General features: G+C 36.8%; 1 protein-coding gene across 1 annotated transcript in view; it reads right to left on the bottom strand.

Moving 5' to 3' along the window:
• LOC109095713 (diacylglycerol kinase beta-like) overlaps window positions 1-18,388 on the bottom strand; it is an 89,988-nt gene that overhangs the window by 27,796 nt on the left and 43,804 nt on the right. Inside the window, exons 20-21 of the mRNA XM_042763090.1 lie at window positions 17,414-17,574; window positions 5,481-5,545 (exon numbers count right to left, since the gene is read on the bottom strand). Coding sequence (XP_042619024.1) covers window positions 5,481-5,545; window positions 17,414-17,574 — 226 coding nt within the window. The remainder of the gene's footprint in view (window positions 1-5,480; window positions 5,546-17,413; window positions 17,575-18,388) is intronic.

The following is an 18,388-nucleotide window of genomic DNA, read 5'->3' as shown; positions in this document are numbered from 1 at the left end:
TCTAAACGTGTTGTCCCTATTCTCTTAATGAGTAATGGGTGTTTTTTGGGCCTAATGTGCAATAAACTAATCAGAGTCTCATCTTCCAACGCAGAGCCAGCTGCGCTCGTGCCATGACGGATTTGATATTTACACGGCGGAATTTGGAAAGCGCAAAGACAGAACACGTCTCCGAGATTAAACGGAGCTGCTCGTGTGCGAGCAAATAGATAGCCTAATTCTGATACATGCGATGACTATCCATTATGACATGTAGACATTTTTATATTTAATTAGCCTACAAAAATTCTTATTATTCTTAATCCTTTAATTTTTAATATTTGGCATGTTTGTGTGCTGCAGTGCGTTCCTGTGTTTAATAAGCAGCGTGTACGCGCGTTGTGGACCCACCAGCACCTTAAAATAGCAATGCGCCCGAACACACCTCTTTTTTAGACCAGCACGCCCAGCACGCAAATGCATTCGCTAATTAAACGACGTGGCGCTGGACTGAAACTAGCAAACACACTTGCACTGCGCCTTGAGTCGCATTGCGCCGGGTGTATGAATAGGGCCCTCCGTCTTCAGTTCTGTCTTTGCTCTCTCCCACGCATCAAAATCAACTGATCCTAAAGGTCGGAAGACCGAATCCATGTTTCACGTGCATTCGGAGAATATTTTTGCTGAATTACCGCTGGATGTGGATTGCAGTCAAAAAAAAAATTATAATTGCCTTATCTTCTCTTACAACTTGTGACAAGCATTCCGCACATGCAGCTGACATAACTTTAAATACACGCAAATAAAAAAAAATAAAAAAAGTTCTATCCAGTTATAAAGTGTTTTGTGTGTGTGTTGACAAATCTTTCGCGATGTCCTAACAGCCAGGATTCCCACACAACACGTCCGCTAAAGTCCGATTCGCGACCTAATGACTCATTTGAGTGATTCATTGTAATGAATGGTTAAAGCAGTTGGTCTGCCCATCAGTGTCTGAATCTGTGTATAACAAATCATTACTTCTTAGAAGAACATACACATCTGAAATGAGAAAGTAATTGTGCTTACCCCATTTAGCGAGAGTGTTAAATTTAGCCTTAATAATCCACAGTATGTATAGGCCTCTGCCAATGTGTAGTAAATTACCTATAAAATCATTTAGTTTAAAGTTAGACTGGAGTGAGATGAGACTAGATCAAAGCACAAAGCAAGCTGTTGTTAGCTAGCTGCTAATTTTATAAAATTTTACATGGTAAAAAATTACACTATTACACCTTTTAATGCTACGTTTTTAATGCCACTTTTTAATTGATCTGATTATACTAAAATAATTATCAGGTCTATCAAAAAAGGATTTTATCTTTCAAAACTATGAAAGTCAGTGGTGGAAAAATCACAGCTTTTTTTGCAAAGAGGGCAAGAAAGGATGACAGTGAGAGTGACAGGTAATATATGTGTCTGATAATTGCATAATTTGTAAATAGATAAATTGTGATACCTTTGACATTTCAAATATACTTTGGAATCGATGATGTTAACATGTAAAATAAGTTATCGCTTTCTTTTACTATCTAGCCTGACAGTGATCGTTTTTTCATGATTAAATAGGACAAGAAAAAAAATCACAAACTGTTTCTTATTGTATTTATTTTAAATTTAACATTTATTGTCAATATTGGGCTTGCGGATCATGTGGGTACTAGGGTACTCTTTGCTGTGTGTGGATGACCATGTCTGTTAGGCAACAACGGAGGCCAATTTTGACCCAGGAAAAACCCTGAGACCAATACAAATTTTTGTCATTATGAATAATTCAGCTGAGGTGTTTCACAAATTTTATCATAATAACTACAGTAGAGATTTAATGGTGAGCACCAATGCCATATAAATGTGGAATATACAATATTATTATTTAGGTATATTATTTTTGAAGAAAAAAACCCCCGTAACAACAGTTATTGTTACTACTTTAAACACATAATAAAACTACATTACATCACCTTAAAAAAAGATTACAGATCATTTATTTTTAACAAAGTACCAGATTCTTAATGGCCATTAATGTCATGTTGACTGTTTATTTTCTTTTATTGTATATATATATATATATATATATATATATATATATATATATATATATATATATATATATATATATATATATATATATATATATATATGGTCTTCAACAGAAAAAAAAAAATTGAATGCAAATAGTGTGGGAATCTAATCCACCTTGATATTAGGAGAAATAAGACCCCTCATGTGCCCCAACTCTGTGTTCAGCCCTGCCTCTCATCTTCTAGTCATTGTTTGCTTGAGAAACTGACAGTCCACAGAGCCGTTATTGTTATTTTAATCGAAAAGACAAAGGCATTTTGGAGGTCTTTTTTCTTCTCTGTGAGGCAATTTGACACCTCTTAATCCAAAACTTCCTCTGGAGCCCCCGTTGCGAGGAGCGGACACAGAGGTGTAGGTCCATTGAGCATTCGTGGCCATTAGCACCTGGGCTGCGGGTTCCCTGTAGACCGACAGCTGATGCAGATCACCGAGCAGCGAAGCGAAAGAAGTCACACGTATTCTCCCCCTGCGTACCACACGTCACTGTGGGAATGTGTGTGGATGTTAACACATGCACGCACATATAAACACACTTGAATGGAATTTGCATTTGATTTTAAACTGGCTTTTTAACCAAGTGCATGCTGTTCTGAGTGCCTGTTAAAACTAAAAGCTTTTCATGGGGGTGAAGTATAACAGGTGGACTGAAACATGTCACATAAACAGGTTCAATGAGGATAAATCATGCAACTCCATGGCAACCATCATTTATGTACCATCTGGTGGCATGCTGCCTCTGAGAGTGCATTCTCAAATCCTAAAAACACTGAGCACAGCCCTCTTTAGAAAGCCATAGATTGACAGATGCACTGGCTGGCTGCTCTAAATCTGCAGAACAAAGCAAAGCAGATAAAGCATTTGGTTTGGCAGTGTTTTATATTGTGTTTCTGGGTGACTCACTCTGGGATTAAACTGAATGATTTAAATGGGCTGAGGACATAATTCCATTTATTCTTATTTTTGGACTCTCTGTCCGTCAGTCATTTAAAGATAAATTGCAAATGAGCCAAATTTGACTGAAACTTGCAACGAGTCTAGAAACCCCTCATTGTGGAGAAACAACACTTTTAATGTGCTGTGGAAATCTAGGTGCATGAATTATGAACGACTGAAACATTAACTAGTTAATTCAGCCAGGCAGTTTCCATAATTCAGTTCGTGTATGAGTCATTAGGGACTTAAAGTCATTAAAAAAGCTGTGCTGCCATGACAGGTTCTCACTCTAAAATGGAAAACTGTGTGACGGTGGGTGTCATCCATCTTTATATAATCCCAGCATCTAGTGTTTTTACAGCAGAGCTCTGTATACAGGACACATTCTCTGTCGCATCATAAATATGAGCTCAGTACATGTCACTGTCACTCAAACAATTCTCGTGCAACAGTTTTACAGATTCTGTTAATGAAAAGACACTAGAAAATGCCTAACATGAATCTAAAGAGCTAATAATCACTTTATGTATTATACTAACTGCATTATACAACAGATAGTTCTGGTCTTTTAATCCAATTGGCACTCCAAAAGTGAGCACAGGGACTCTTCACTGTTTGTTTCAACTGAAAGCTTGCCTGCAAAGCTGTGATCACAGACAAGCGGTGTGATACAAACAGCAGGGATGCACTAATATTCAAGTTTTTAAGAAAGATATTAATGATATTATTTCCATGTTATGGCTGATAACCAATAAATGACGAACATTAAAATTCTGTAGGGTATTTTACACAAATTAAAATACAATTAAAAATCCAATATTGACATATATAGATAACTTTAAAAAGGTAAATACATACTTTGATTAAAAATACAGCAACAGTATGATAACAAATTAAAATAAGATTTTTTTTCGATTTAAATACATTTTCAAAAGCAATTTATTCCTGTGATGGTAAAGCTGAATCGTCAGCATCATTACCCAAGTCTTCGGTATCTAATAATTCTTTAAAAACTCATTCTAATATGCTGATTTGCTGCTCAAGAAATATTTCTTATTACTGCCAATGTTATATGTCTTATAGATGTCTTTTTCAAATGTATGTATTATGAATTTGTATTAATTATGTATTAAGTTATCAGTGGAACACTGCTTGTCCAATCACATCAGATTATGCAACCAATAAATAAATCTCAATATTTCTGCTGCCTTATTGAGTTGAATGGCAACCTAAAATGCCTGGAGTCTACTGAGCAGGACCAATGATGCTTATCAAAAAGCCCCATTCTTTCAGAGCGCTTTGCGGCCAAGGGCTACACAGGCTTTTAACAGTGTTTCTCAATAGAGGCATCAACCAAGAGAGTAGACAACAGTACAACGGACTTGAAAGAGACCCACATCAAAGGGAGCTCAGAACGGCTACTGTAAAGTGCACCAGGGGCTCTGAGGGACTGTTCCTTAAGATTAAACATCATATTTTATGGAGCTGTTAAAGTCGAACCAAAGTGCTGTTCTAGGGTCAGTTTTAGCAGTTACCCTTTTATTGCTGGAAAACTGATCGAGGCTTATTGTAAACTACACTTATCTTTGAACAATGATGATTTCACTGCTATCCTTTCTCATGCTGAATTGTCTTGCTAATGTCATCCTGATTCATTCTACCTGTTCAACTCGAGCATTTCTCTCTCCTCCTACTTCAAATGATACAATTGAGTGGAGATAATAGTAGAGGGTCCAAATTAGACTGTATCATTTCTACTTTCCACTCTAAATGGCCTTCTCTAAAGGATACATGACCGACCGGTTTACTTTCCACCACTGAAGCTGAGATGCACTGCATAACATTTCATTAAGAAACTCCATTCAAACTGACTCTACTCAAGCTAGCAAAGAAATTGGAACCGTCAGCCAGTGACCATTGTGCTGGAGCTGACACAGACACAGGCAGCTTGAAGAGACGAATAACACAGAGCAGTGATTCATCAGTTTTTTTTTTTTGTGCTTAAAAAGAAGTCTCTTTTTTGAAGGTCAAATGATAAAACTTCCATTTGAAATGATTTTGATCTCTGGACACAAAATTGATGGAGAAAAGGCTTGAGTTTATATTCATGCCAAGTGTAAAAAGCGTGTTTAGACCAACAAAGTCAAAGATGTTCAAATATGAAAAGAGTGGCAATGACGCAGTGAAGTGAAACCTCCCTTGAAAAGTACAAAATTTTGGTTCAGTGACTTTTTGCTGTGGGTAGGGCCATGCGGCATGAATCAGCAGAATTAGAAAACAACGTAGTTTCGCTCATTGGTTAGCATGTTTGGTTTGAACAGAAACTAGGTTTTAGTAAAGGTTTTAGTGACTTCTCAGATGTCACAGCGTAATGTCCTTTCTTCTCATTTGTGTCAGTTCTCGTCCTCTTTCCATATGCTCATTTACAAACATGCATGTTTTCTTACCTGCTGTTAAACTTCTCTGGATGTTTCTCCCTCATCAAGTGGAAGCGATGTGCTATGGATGCATCCTGAATTGGGACAGAGAAAACAGGAAACACAGGTTAACTGCCTCTCTTTGCTTAACATATAAAAGTCTTTTAAGTCTCTGGCTAATGAGCTACAGACAGTGTTGTCGGATGGCTGAAGGAGCCACATCCTAAATCAAGTGTTCAGGGCTGAGATGAAACAGAACCCCTGGACCATACAGGACAGCAATAAAGCTGCTCAGGAGCCGTTTACACAACATTTTCAGCCCAAAACGGGAAAGTTTTTGTGTGTTTTGGCTGTTGGTTTACAAGACAACAGCGTTTTGGGGACTGAAAATGCATATTTTTGAAAACGGGTTTCAAAGTGTAAGTTTTTGAAAATGCCACAGTTATCTTTTTTGTGTAATCACCCAATACGAGAATCTTTGAAAATGGTGACGTCATGCGCGTGTGTAGTATGTGTTAGGTATGTAGACATGTCAATTTTAAAGGCAAGTGCGAACAAACATACACAACAAAGGTGGAGTATATGGTACTGTTGTTGTTGCAAACGCTAAGAGTTTGCTAACGCTTCTTCAGCAAAGTGTGGATTTACTTCATCAATATCACAACCAACAGTGGAGAAGCATCATATACAAAATATAATTGTCACTTCTCTACAGGTACTGTTTACTAACAAGGTGTCAGCGCCAACTACTGGCCTGGCATACATAATACAGTGTTTTTGGCCATTTTCGTGGATATGTGTAAATGCGAATCATTTTGAAAACGTTGTCATATAGACGTGGAACTTTTAAAAAACACAACGGAAAAACTTTTCAGTTTTTGACTACATCATTGTCGTGTGAACGTAGCCTCAGACATGACCCAGATGATGTGGCACAGCTATCCTAACTAACAATGATCAATGTTTAACCCTCTGTGGTGTGGTAAAATATTTATTTTAATTTTATTTATTTTCCTAAAAATTTAAATCTGAAAAAACTACAACAAAAGTGTAATGTTGGAATTAAAAGCACTTTTTATGTTCACCCTCACAGGAAACACACACGTGCTCCTTAAATTTAGGTAGTTTTTTCTACATCTGTATTTTTTTTTTTTTTTTTTTTGATGGGCTAAAGCAATGTTTTTTTTTTCACAACATCACATGAATGAACTGCATTTTAAAATGTATGCAAATAGAAAACAGATTTTTTTTTCACAATATTACAGTTTTTACTGTATTTGTGATCAAAACATGCAGCCTTGGTGAGCAGAAGACATCTTTCACAAACATTAAAACAACTTACTGACCTCAAACTTTTGGACAGCAGTGTATGTATCAACTAAATAAGGAAACTGAATTAAAAATAATTAAATTAGAGGATAAACTGACAAAGTCAATCATTAAATATATCTTTAATATTCTATTTTATGTCAAAAATCACACAAAAATAGATTAATCCTGCACACTGCTAACTTGCAAATCAAACTTTAATATGGATTTTAAAAGATATCAGTCAAGTGACCTTCATCAGGCATTGTTTATCAGGCATCTAGAAAAAAGCATTTTCCGTCATTAGAACATAATAGCCTAGAGTGTTAAAGTGAAAACCTTATAGTTTGGCTCACTGAGTTCACAGACTGATGATCTCAAATTGGTGCTTGAGAGGTGATTTTCTATCTGGTGCAGTAAAAATAGCCATCCCTAGAAAACGAGAGCTGCTCAGGTATTAACAGGCCCCTGTTTCACATCATGAGCTCATGTGCTATGGGGGAGGGCTCTGCTTGTCAGCTCAGTTGCTGTGGCCTGAGGGGAAGATGAATCGTGCAGATAGGCCTGCTGGACAAAGTATACAATCCTGGAAATACGGCCACAGCATTAGAGAGGCCTGAACAGAGAAACAGAGTGTAGCTGGATGAATAAGTGATGGTATCAGCAAGAAAGAGGCTTTCCAGGAACGCCAGAAGAGGATGGGGGTGGGGTGGGGGGGGAGTTGAAAGAAGATGATGCTGAAGACCAGAAAAATGAACAGTCAGACAAAGACAAGTGAACAGAAAGCTATACTTCATCAGACCCATGCACAAACAAAAAATTCCAGGGGTTTTCTGCTACAACTCTAGACATATTCCTGGAGGCAAATACTTCTGTCAGATGAAAATAAAGGTTGATGGTTATTCAACTGTCTTGAACAAGTACAGAAAAAAGAAGTATCCTGCAATGCTCTTCACCTACAAGAGCTGCCTGCACAGGAGTATTCTTTTCTAAAAAATTTTTTACGTTTGCATGAAAATAATGTGGGGCAATGACATCAATTTAAATCAATGATCTTATTCATTTTATTAATTCCAAGGTTAAATATTTTAAATATTAGGGCAAATAAACTAAAAATAATTTAAAAAAAACAAATAAGTTAACTGATTCTTTTTTAGTTGCCATCACCAAACATTATCTGCACTTGCTGTGCAAAACTTAGCTAAAAAAATACTATAATGATACAAATACTATAAAATACAACGTTGTCATCATCAACTAAAACTACAAAAAACTATTTTTAATAATACCTGTATACATTGAAATAAAGCTTAAATATAAATATAAGAATCTACATATATAAAAAAATTAAATGTTACCTTGGCAACTAGCTGAAATGACTAAAATTACTATTTTGAAATATTTTTTAAAAACAAAAACTAACAGTTTATCTTTTTCTTTTTCTTTAAACTATATATATATATATATATATATATATATATATATAAAACACCTGAAAATATAAAAAGAAAAGAAAATTCTAAATATTTAAAAAATAGTTGAAAAAAATTGCATATAAATAATAAAATAAGACGGAAATATAATAAATATACCATAGTGGATTTTGCATGTTAGTGTAATGAGAGCATAATGAAGTCCAATCACTTAGTATTATAGCAAATGTCTCTTAAACAAGCCACAAAGATTGAGGTATCATGCAGTAGCACAAAATGGTGCAGGACATGTTATGCACCAAAGATTATTACTAGCATTTTGTTCAAATCTTTAACCCTAGCCTTAGCAGCCACTTATAATTAGAAAAAATTAAAAGTTCTGAATACTTTGCCTAGAAAATTGACCACATCGGCTACTTCATGACCATTATCATGTCAACTTGAACGATATGAAGGAGGACCTAATGGCAGCTGAGAGCATAAGTGATCAAACAGTGGGTTACAAGCACCAGAGGTTGTTTGCACATGCAGCACCAACTCAGAGCGGAACCCGGCACTCTCAGCGAAGCAGTCTTGATTAAAATCAAAGCAACAGTGCACAAACAGAAAAGCTAATTGATGAATCAGGTCTGCAACCGTAACTGATTATTTCTATATTTACACACGCACATGTAAAAGACAGAAGAGCTCAAAGCCACCACATCCTTCACTAGGCTCGAGCCTGAATACGTTCACACTCACGTAACACCTGTCTCAGAGTTTCGCTGTGTAATATAACGATGGATCTCGGCACACTGCAGTGCTCACCGTGTCACAGACTGAGACAGGGAGGAAGTGTGCGAGTGTGAGATTCTCAGGGTTTGATAGCTGCTGGCACGCCAATCAAGCCACGAGCGAACGATGCTACGTTAGCACCTGTGCTGGCTTCCTGCCCGTGCTTGCAGGTGCTGCAGGGCTCACATGGGAGAGGGTACAGGAAGTGTGGGGGCTGGGGAGGCTACATGGACTCGTATCCCTCATATCCAAACCAATGCTATAATGCTGACATATAAACATTTTCTATTGCCTGCTGAGGCTTATGCATGTCTGGTATAACTAAAGTCAGTCAAAACATCACAGAATACACAATGTCTACGTGACATTTTTTGATGCTCAGAAAGCACATGCAGGTGTCCCACAAACTGGCATGTGTGATACTGGAGGAGAAGAGAATGCACTGTACCTCAATCACAATGACACAGAACGGGCAACTGCATGACACTTCACTTTAAAGAGCAATACAACTAATGAATGCCAGGAAGCTGTCCTCAAAAAGCAAGGCTTCTATCCAATGATGTTTTTATTTCCTTTTGTGGTCCGAGGCATTAGGACCTCATTAATTCCTCATTTTAGACTATAACAAACAACAAACAAATATTAAATGGATAGCTCACCCTGACTCGTCTTCATGTTGTTTCAAACCTGTATGACTTACTTTATTTTGTGGAACAAACACATACACAGAAAGATATTTAAAGAAATTATAATATTTTGACTATTTTTGTCCATACATTGAAAGTCAGTGGGGTCCAAAACAACATTTGATCCCTTTGACTTTCATTGTATGGATCAGTATTGTTAACTGACTATTAAAAATGGTTTGTTAATTGAAATAAATCTCTAATAAATCATTAAAAACTTAAACTTACTGTACACGAACTAAACGAAAATGAGAAATGTTGCCTTGGCAACTAGCTGAAATACAATAAGTTAAAGTACAATTATTAAAATTACTAAAACTAATACTGGAATAAAAAAACCTGATAGATCATTGATAGAATATTCCATTGATCTGGAATATTCCTGTATACAAAGCGTCATATTTTGAAAAAACTCAAGACATGAACATACTTTTCCTAATATTCTCTTTTGGAAATACTACAGACGCTTGTTCTAGTAGTGCATTTAAATTTTTTTTAACTCATTAATTTTCATTCATGTCTATACCACAGCACCGAAGAGTCATGAAGCTCTTATTAATGTAGGCCATAATTTTGGTCCTCATTCAAAAAAGTTTTTTCCCTCTGCAATAGCTTGAAATATCAGACAGAATAACCGTAGTTTGGGCATGCACAGACATAAATGAATGTCAAAACAGAACCTCACCCACAAAACTTTGGTTCAGTTTCACAGTTTCTCATCTTGTATATTTTCAAAAGGTTTAGCTGCCCAGATACAAAAATCCTCTGGGGTGTTACGTTATGATTCATCCCAAAACTGTGCACTATGGGAGGACAGGGACACCATGTCCTCCACCGAGACATATCCTGTCCCTATGGAATGGAACTGCGGGCTTAACTGTTCTTGGCATACCCCCATCCACTATCTGAACGGGCTAAAGGTTGTGTATCATCTCGGAGTTTGTATCATATACAGTTAGATGACTTCTGCACATCAGTGGGTGAAGTTCAACAATAAATTCCATCCAAAAACAGATATTGCCCTCTTGGGACAGTATCTATCGTTGGGGTGAAGAGGTGAAGGGTATTAAGTGAGGTGATATTCAGGTCACCGTGACTGGTGTGTCCACACCGGGTTATTGTAGCACTGTACTGATTCAGTGCCCATCTGTGCTCCTGTCAGCACGGCCGCGAGCAGGTGCATGTGGGACTTATGCTGAGACTGGGAGTGTGTTTGTGTTAAACTCCGCATAAGTGTGGGAGTGAATCATGTGAATACTCATGTGAATACTAATCAAATGCATCTCTAGAGTGCATGTGTGAGGTGAATGAAGAGGTGGGTCCTGTTTTCCTTCAATCTTTAAGACTGGCCAGGTGTCACTCAGCACGGCCATTTATTATGGTGGTAACCTGGTCTGATTCTGGCAGCCAAACACTTCCTGTCACTGATACTTCCCCTGACCTTCTGTCCGTGCCAGTATTATACCCCTCCAAACACACACACACACAGACTGATAGGCTCTAAAATAAACACTTATCGCATAGATAAGGTTGAAAGATTGAATAAATTAAACAGTTGTTTGTTTAGCTACCTATTGAACCAGCATGAGCACAGTCATATTACAATATGACAGAACAGACCCTTTTCACATTTCTGAGGTTCTCAGAAGCAGAAGATTGGCAGATTTGCCATAGTTATTAACACCATAAATCTAGCAAGTGAGAGTGTTTGTAATACAACGGCTGAGTGAGTGACACCACATTTGACATCTTTCTCTCTTCTGACCAACTGGGGCATATGGGAACACAAAAATGATATTTATTGTATTTATCATTCAACATTACAGAAGTAAACTAAAAACTAAACTGAAAACTAAATGAAAACTAGAACAAATATACTTTTTGCGCTCCCACTTGCCGCAAAAGAATTAAAAATAGCATTTCTAAAAACAGATTATGTTGTTCAGATGAGAGAAAAATGTCAAATTCGCGGTCACTCTCTCAGCCGGTGTATCAGAAATACTCACTGACTAGATTTACAGGGTTAAAAACTGTGGAAATGCATCATCTGTGAAATGAGACCATTGAAACACAAAGGAAATATTCTCAAATGTAATCTTAATTAGTAGAGAGACTATTTAAAATTGAGTGGGACAGCATGTCTTTAAACTAAACAACTAGTACTGCTGTCAAAGGACAGAACTGACTGTGTCACTGGAGATGAAGGTGTGCATGATACCACACCAGTGAGAACATGATGGCAGCGGGGCAGTTCTCCAAGCACCGTCACCACAGGGTGTTTGAGAGGCTCACACAGATAAGTTGTTGATGTCAGGAGAGGTGGTTCGATTTCAACTCCCAGGCCTAGAGACGCACATGGAGAGACGTCTTAAATGGTAGCTGACGAGGTGTGTTTGCTGTCCTTAATTCCTCCCTGAGGATTCCTTCCAGGGGGAATTAGATCACATAGCAGGATTGCAATGCCATGCTAAGATGTCTGAGAAATCAGATTCTCATGGATGTGAAGCACTGCTTTCCCCTACCAGCTGGTACTGTTTGGAGTTAAGGTTTATGTAAAGTCGTCTATCATTCCTGGAGAAAGCGTTTTCACTCATGTCAATAATTAGCTGCTCAACTAGTGCCTATTTTGCAGCTTGGGACAGATTTGTGTTCTTCAGTGTTGGCATTTTGATTAGCCAACAAACAGCACCAAGCTCTACTAGTTGAGCTATTTTTCAGGCCCACTTCCACAAGATTCTGTCCTGCTCCTCCCCACAACTGCCACGTTTTGCCCCACTCCCACCCACAAAAGCCCAGAGAAAGAGGTCTATTACTTCTGGACCGCTTTGGATTTCAACAGCCAGACTTGTGTGTGTTGTATGTTAGCACCTAATCACATTTGTTGCAGCAGGGAAAATAAATGTTTTCCACCGCTGATGCATATAATCAAAATAAACTATAATCAACTTCTATTTCATTATTAGATATTTATATAAAATATAATTATGTCCAATGTGTGATTTTGTTCTTGCCTTACGCATCTTCCCTCCTGCATCCCACTCAGGAATTCAGTTTGTGTATGGGTATATCCCTTAAAGTTGATGCTTTAAAAAACACACAAAGCAAACATTATGTAATCCATAAAACCCCAGCTGATGAATCAATTCTAAAGCAAAACTTTAAGTATGTGTTATAAAAATACTCATATTTTAAAATGTCTAAACTATAAACAATTGCTTCCAGGGAACTGTCAAATGTAGACTGAGTTCATATTCTATGTATACACTAAAACACATTTTGAAACGTGACGTAATGTCACATATTAATGATGCGAAATCACAGAGGATTGTCACTTCTCACAAAAGTTTCACAATGCGCTTACATAATTTAGGGTGATTTTCGAAACATTAATTTTGAGGGTTCTATCCATTATCTATTAGCATTATATTGACTCAAAGAGTTGATTTTTCTAAAAAAGAAAAAAGTAGTCCACAGAAGAAAGTAAGCAACATAGATCTGGAACAGCATCTAAATAAACGATGAAAGAATTTTAATTTTTGCTCGGACCACCCCTTTAACATTTCTTTTCACATGGATATTAGTTAAGCTAAAGAGAAAATGAGCTCTCTGAATGTCACAAATATTGAAAAGCATAACCTTGGTGATAAAGGCCTGAAAACCACAAACGCCATGGCAACCTCTATGGAGAATGACTGGAAAATGTTGAAGGCTGAAACAGCATTACTAATGATTACATCAGTGCATGAGTCACGGCACTGCTTTACTCAGGTGTCAGTGGCACCCAATGCGGAGCCATCTGTCCTGTCCTCCTGGACTCGCAGCACCCCATCCATGTGCTCCAGAGCCATGCCACACAGCACCACACACCACAGTATCATGATTTCAGACACTGACGGCCCCCTACAATACTGCCTGCATCCTAAGAACAGTCCATCAAACTGAATTCCAATCAGCTGCAACCATCAAAGCATGCATTATTAGGTACTGCACTGCTATCATTCATTCATGAACAGTCAGTTATGATATGACAAAGTCTCATATTTGAAATAGTTTAAAAACAGAAGCCACTAGCATCACCAAACGGAATTACAAAAATAAATACAGCAATGTTTGGATGTTTACAGTGTACTCTTTTTAGGGATATTAAAGGGATAGTTCACTCAAAAATGAACATTCTGTCATCATTTACTCACTCTCATGTTGTTCTAAACCTGTATGACTTTGTATTTTGAAATATTTTCAGAAATGTGCAGCCCATACAATAAGAGTCAGTGGGATTAGTTTGGACCCCAAAATTATTCCAAATGTCTTCTTTTGTGTTCAGCGGATAAAAAAAAAGATACAGGTTTAAAACATGAGGGTGAGTAAATGATGACAGAATGTTCATTTTTAGTGAATTAACCCTTTAACTTTCAACTAACTGTCTTTTTTTTTCTTGCCTGAATATTTTCAAATCCAAAAATGACATACAAACTCGAAAAATGAAAGAAAACGTCCTACTCCACCAGTCATTCTTTTAATATATTGTTGTCTTGTGAGAACTAGTATAGGTGCCAAGCCACGCAAGGACCCACATGGCACAGTCAGTCCACCCCCATCACAAGACTCAGGGTTCACAGTATGGGCCATTGTCCATTCACAGTCAGCACTCCTTCACGTTACCCAGCCTCTTCAAACCACCACACTGTATCATCAGACGGGCTGACACAGACCTGACCAGAACAAACATCTCCGTCTTTGCAGCGTCTCTATTTTAATTGACACAAACTTTGCACAGGCATACCTTATTTATCCATAAACAAAAAACAAACAAACAAATAAATAATATCCAATTTAACAAATGCTATATAACGCTTTAAAAAAAAGAAAGAAAAAAAAGTGAAGTCTGAAGAAAATGCTGCTGAATTTTCAGTTTTGCAGTCACAGGAATAAATTACATTATTACATTTTAAATTATATCAAAATAGAAAGCACACTATATATACACACACACACAATATATTTAATTACACTCACACATCCTTACACACACACACACACACACACACACACACACACACACACACACACACACACACACACTCACACAATATATATATATAGTGTGTGTATGTGTGTTTTGAGGTTTTCACAAAAATGAGTTTGTTAAGCCCACGTCTAGCGATCCCAATGCTCCACATAGTAATTAAACATCTAAAATTATCTTTATTTGTATGTTTTCTGAGAGGTCTACCTTCTTTGTTTTAAAAAGTTGTGTTTGTCCATCAGAAGCAAAGCACTTACATCTGAAGTTTTGGTTTCGGTTTTGAAAAGAACATGCAGGAATGAGAATATAAACTGCAGGGCTTCACTGATGTTAAAAGAGTTATTAAGGGTGATAAGGCACAAAAATGATCTGATGTGGAACATTATATTAGATCCATGCATTAAAGTCTTAATATATAGGCTGTCTGTCTCATTAACGTCAATGAAACAATAAAAGAAAAGAGGGAATCACTCATTGCTCTTGATTGAACTAATTTATTTGTAATGAATACACTAAAGAATGACTCAACTATTCTTTTTTTTGTTGTTGTCAGATTCCATATTATATATATATATATATATATATATATATATATATATATATATATATATATATACACTGCCCGTCCAAAAAATAAATCACAACCTGGATTTAACTAAGCAAATAGTTAACATCCTCCCATTGGATAATTACTGCATGGATGATTATGTTATGTGCCCAAAGAATGAGGTCAGCTGACATCCTGAATATACTGAATGACCAGGTTATTCCATCAATGGCAATATTTCAACAAAGCCAGGATTCATCGGGCTCAAATTGTGAAAGAGTGGTTCAGTGAGCATGCAACATCATTTTCACGCATGGATTGTCCACCACATAGTCCAGAGTCAGACCTTTACCCCAATGAGAAACTTTGGGATGTGCTGGAGAAGACTTTGCGCAGCGGTCTGACTCTCCCATCATCAATACAAGATTCTGGCTAAAAATTAATGCAACTCTGGATGGGAATAAATGTTGTGACATTGCAGAAGCTTACCGAAATGATGCCACAGCGAATGCGTGCCATAATCAAAGCTAAAGGCAGTCCAACCAAATATTAGAGTGTGTGACTTTTTTTTTGGACGGGCAGTGTATAAAACACTGCTGTTCAAAAGTTTGGGATGAGTACGATTTTTTATGTTTCTTAAAGAAGTTTCTTATGCTCATCCATGCTCCATTTTATTTGACCAGAAAAAAATAAAAATAAAACAGTAATATTGTTTAAAATAACAATTTCTATTTGAATATACTTTAATATAAATTAAAATATAATTTATTTCTGTGATGCAAAGCTGAACTTTCATCAGCCATTACTCCAGTCTTCAGTGTCATATGATATGTACATTAATTAAGCATTATATAACATTATATATAATGGTCTGTTAAGCATTATATAACATTTGTTATTTTTTTAAATTTTTTATTTCCCATAAAACTTGTGCTAGATTTATTATTTGCACATTTCTACAAAATTTTCTAGGCTTCTACAACAATAACTCTTATGTGGTCCGTGTCATTGGCTGATGAACACAGAGACAGCAGGACACTAAGCTGAGTTACATAACAGCCCTGAAGTGGCGCATTCCTTCATGCAAACCTGCGTAAAGCTTATATGTGCCTTCTGCCACTCTTCACTACCATTTCAACCAGGTCAGGTGGCCCGTTTCAGGACGCGTCACTATTTCTGGCCCTTCTAAATGTGGCCTGACTACTTGGCACATTTCAGCGAGATAAAACAGCAGTCATCCAACACACCTGGGATTCAGCTGATTATAATTGAATATTGGACATTTTTCAGATATGAAAGCAGACTTACTATATATAGTGACGAGTTCTAAAAACAGGGCAGAAATTAATCATTAGCTAAACAAGGGGAGGACGGCAGGCTCACGGAGACCCACCTGGCCCCTGTGTGGCCAGACTGTGCCAGAGAAAAAGAACAGAAATTCATCCTATGCTCTAAATAACCTCTTTGGCATTCACTTTTGAATCTCTGAATTTTGTTTCCCTCTCATTTTATAATTATGGAAGATTCTGAATCGTCTATGTCAGTAACTTCTTCCAGTGATAAAAAGTGACCATCTGGCAAAAAACACTTGAAAAACATATTAAAAAAAAAAAAACACTTATTTATTTGTTATATAATCTACAACATAAGTTGGTATATAAAAAGAAGTAGAAAAAGATTATGTAACTACTTTCTGAAAGAGATTTTTTTCTTGTCAAAAAAACAAACAAACAAACAAATACATATTGAATCGACATTTAACTGCTCTGATAATAAGTGCTTGATTATTGCAATAACATGGGATATAACAATTGAACAGAAGAGGGTTGCTAAGCAACTGTGTGTGAGAAGGAGAACTCTGTGCAATAATACACTGAGTCACAGGCATGAAACTGTTTCAGACGCAGTAAATCACATCAGTAAAGTTTGAACATGTTGTTCCCCTGACAATCATAATTAATTCTAATGCTACATGAGAAAAAACATTTAATTAATCACAAATTACTTTAAAGAGAGGTTTGGCCTCAGGCTTTGGTAAAAATACACACTTATAATGGGGAGCAAGAGATTTTGACTGATGATGAATGTGGATAGGAGGAGGAGGTTTAATAATACAGCTCTTTCAGGAGTTCTGATATTGAGTCTCTTTGAACTGTAAGCATTTGTGTAAAAGTGTTGTATGTTCTCACCACTCCAATGGAGAAGTAGTTGTTCACTATGCTGTAGGGCACAGGGTCGCCCTTCTCCTCCTTATCATCAGGGACAATGTCGATGTTCCAGCGGTCAAGCAGCACTTCGGTGCTGTGCTCGATATCCCTGAGGAACTTGACCAGACTGCCTCCTTCATAGCCTGCCAATCACAACACAGACAGAACGTGTAAATTATAGACTTGAACTGATGTATGGATGTTCTTGCTGTTGCAGACACACACACATGAAGAAAATCACAAAAGCTCCTTTTTATCTAAGCAAGTGTCCACACATAGAAAAGTAGAATAAAACAAGCACGATTCAACTTTTGTTCTACTCATGACAATGAAAGACTCGCATTACCTCAAATCCAAGGTTAACATGGTTTAATTAAAATTTCAACACAGCAAGATAAGATGATTAAACTTGCCTTAGTAACACAATGCTGTGAAAGTATAAAGCAGCCTTTTCTCTGACAAATGACAGATCATAACTGATTCATTTCCAACGAAGAGTAGTACAGGAGTTCTGAATATATACTGTATGTATAGCAAATTTGAGTTTCAGGTGATCTAAAATATTTGAGCGTTAAACTAGACTGTATGCAACCACCTAACTAGATGTATTTTAATCAAAACTATACGTCTGAGGTGAGAATGAGCAATGTTTTCACATCACAGCACATCATCTGCTCTCTATAACAACACTGACATTATATTTCACTGTGATATTACTGTGAATAATACTGAAAATTACTGTGACTACTTTGATTCCTGCAACTGCATTCGGTTCTAACATACGTAAACTTCCTGTGTATACTGTCTATTCCTTGTGTATATAGTGCATACTGTGTATCTTGTGTAAAATGCATATATTATTATTTTTGATGAAACATTATTCTTAAAACACTGTTTCTATAAAATAAATGAAAACAATTGTATAATTACTACATAATTACTTAGCCCTAAAAAGTC

Source organism: Cyprinus carpio, chromosome A9, assembly GCF_018340385.1.
Source record: "Cyprinus carpio isolate SPL01 chromosome A9, ASM1834038v1, whole genome shotgun sequence".
NCBI lineage: Eukaryota > Metazoa > Chordata > Actinopteri > Cypriniformes > Cyprinidae > Cyprinus > Cyprinus carpio.
This window is presented reverse-complemented; position numbering and strand designations above follow the sequence as displayed.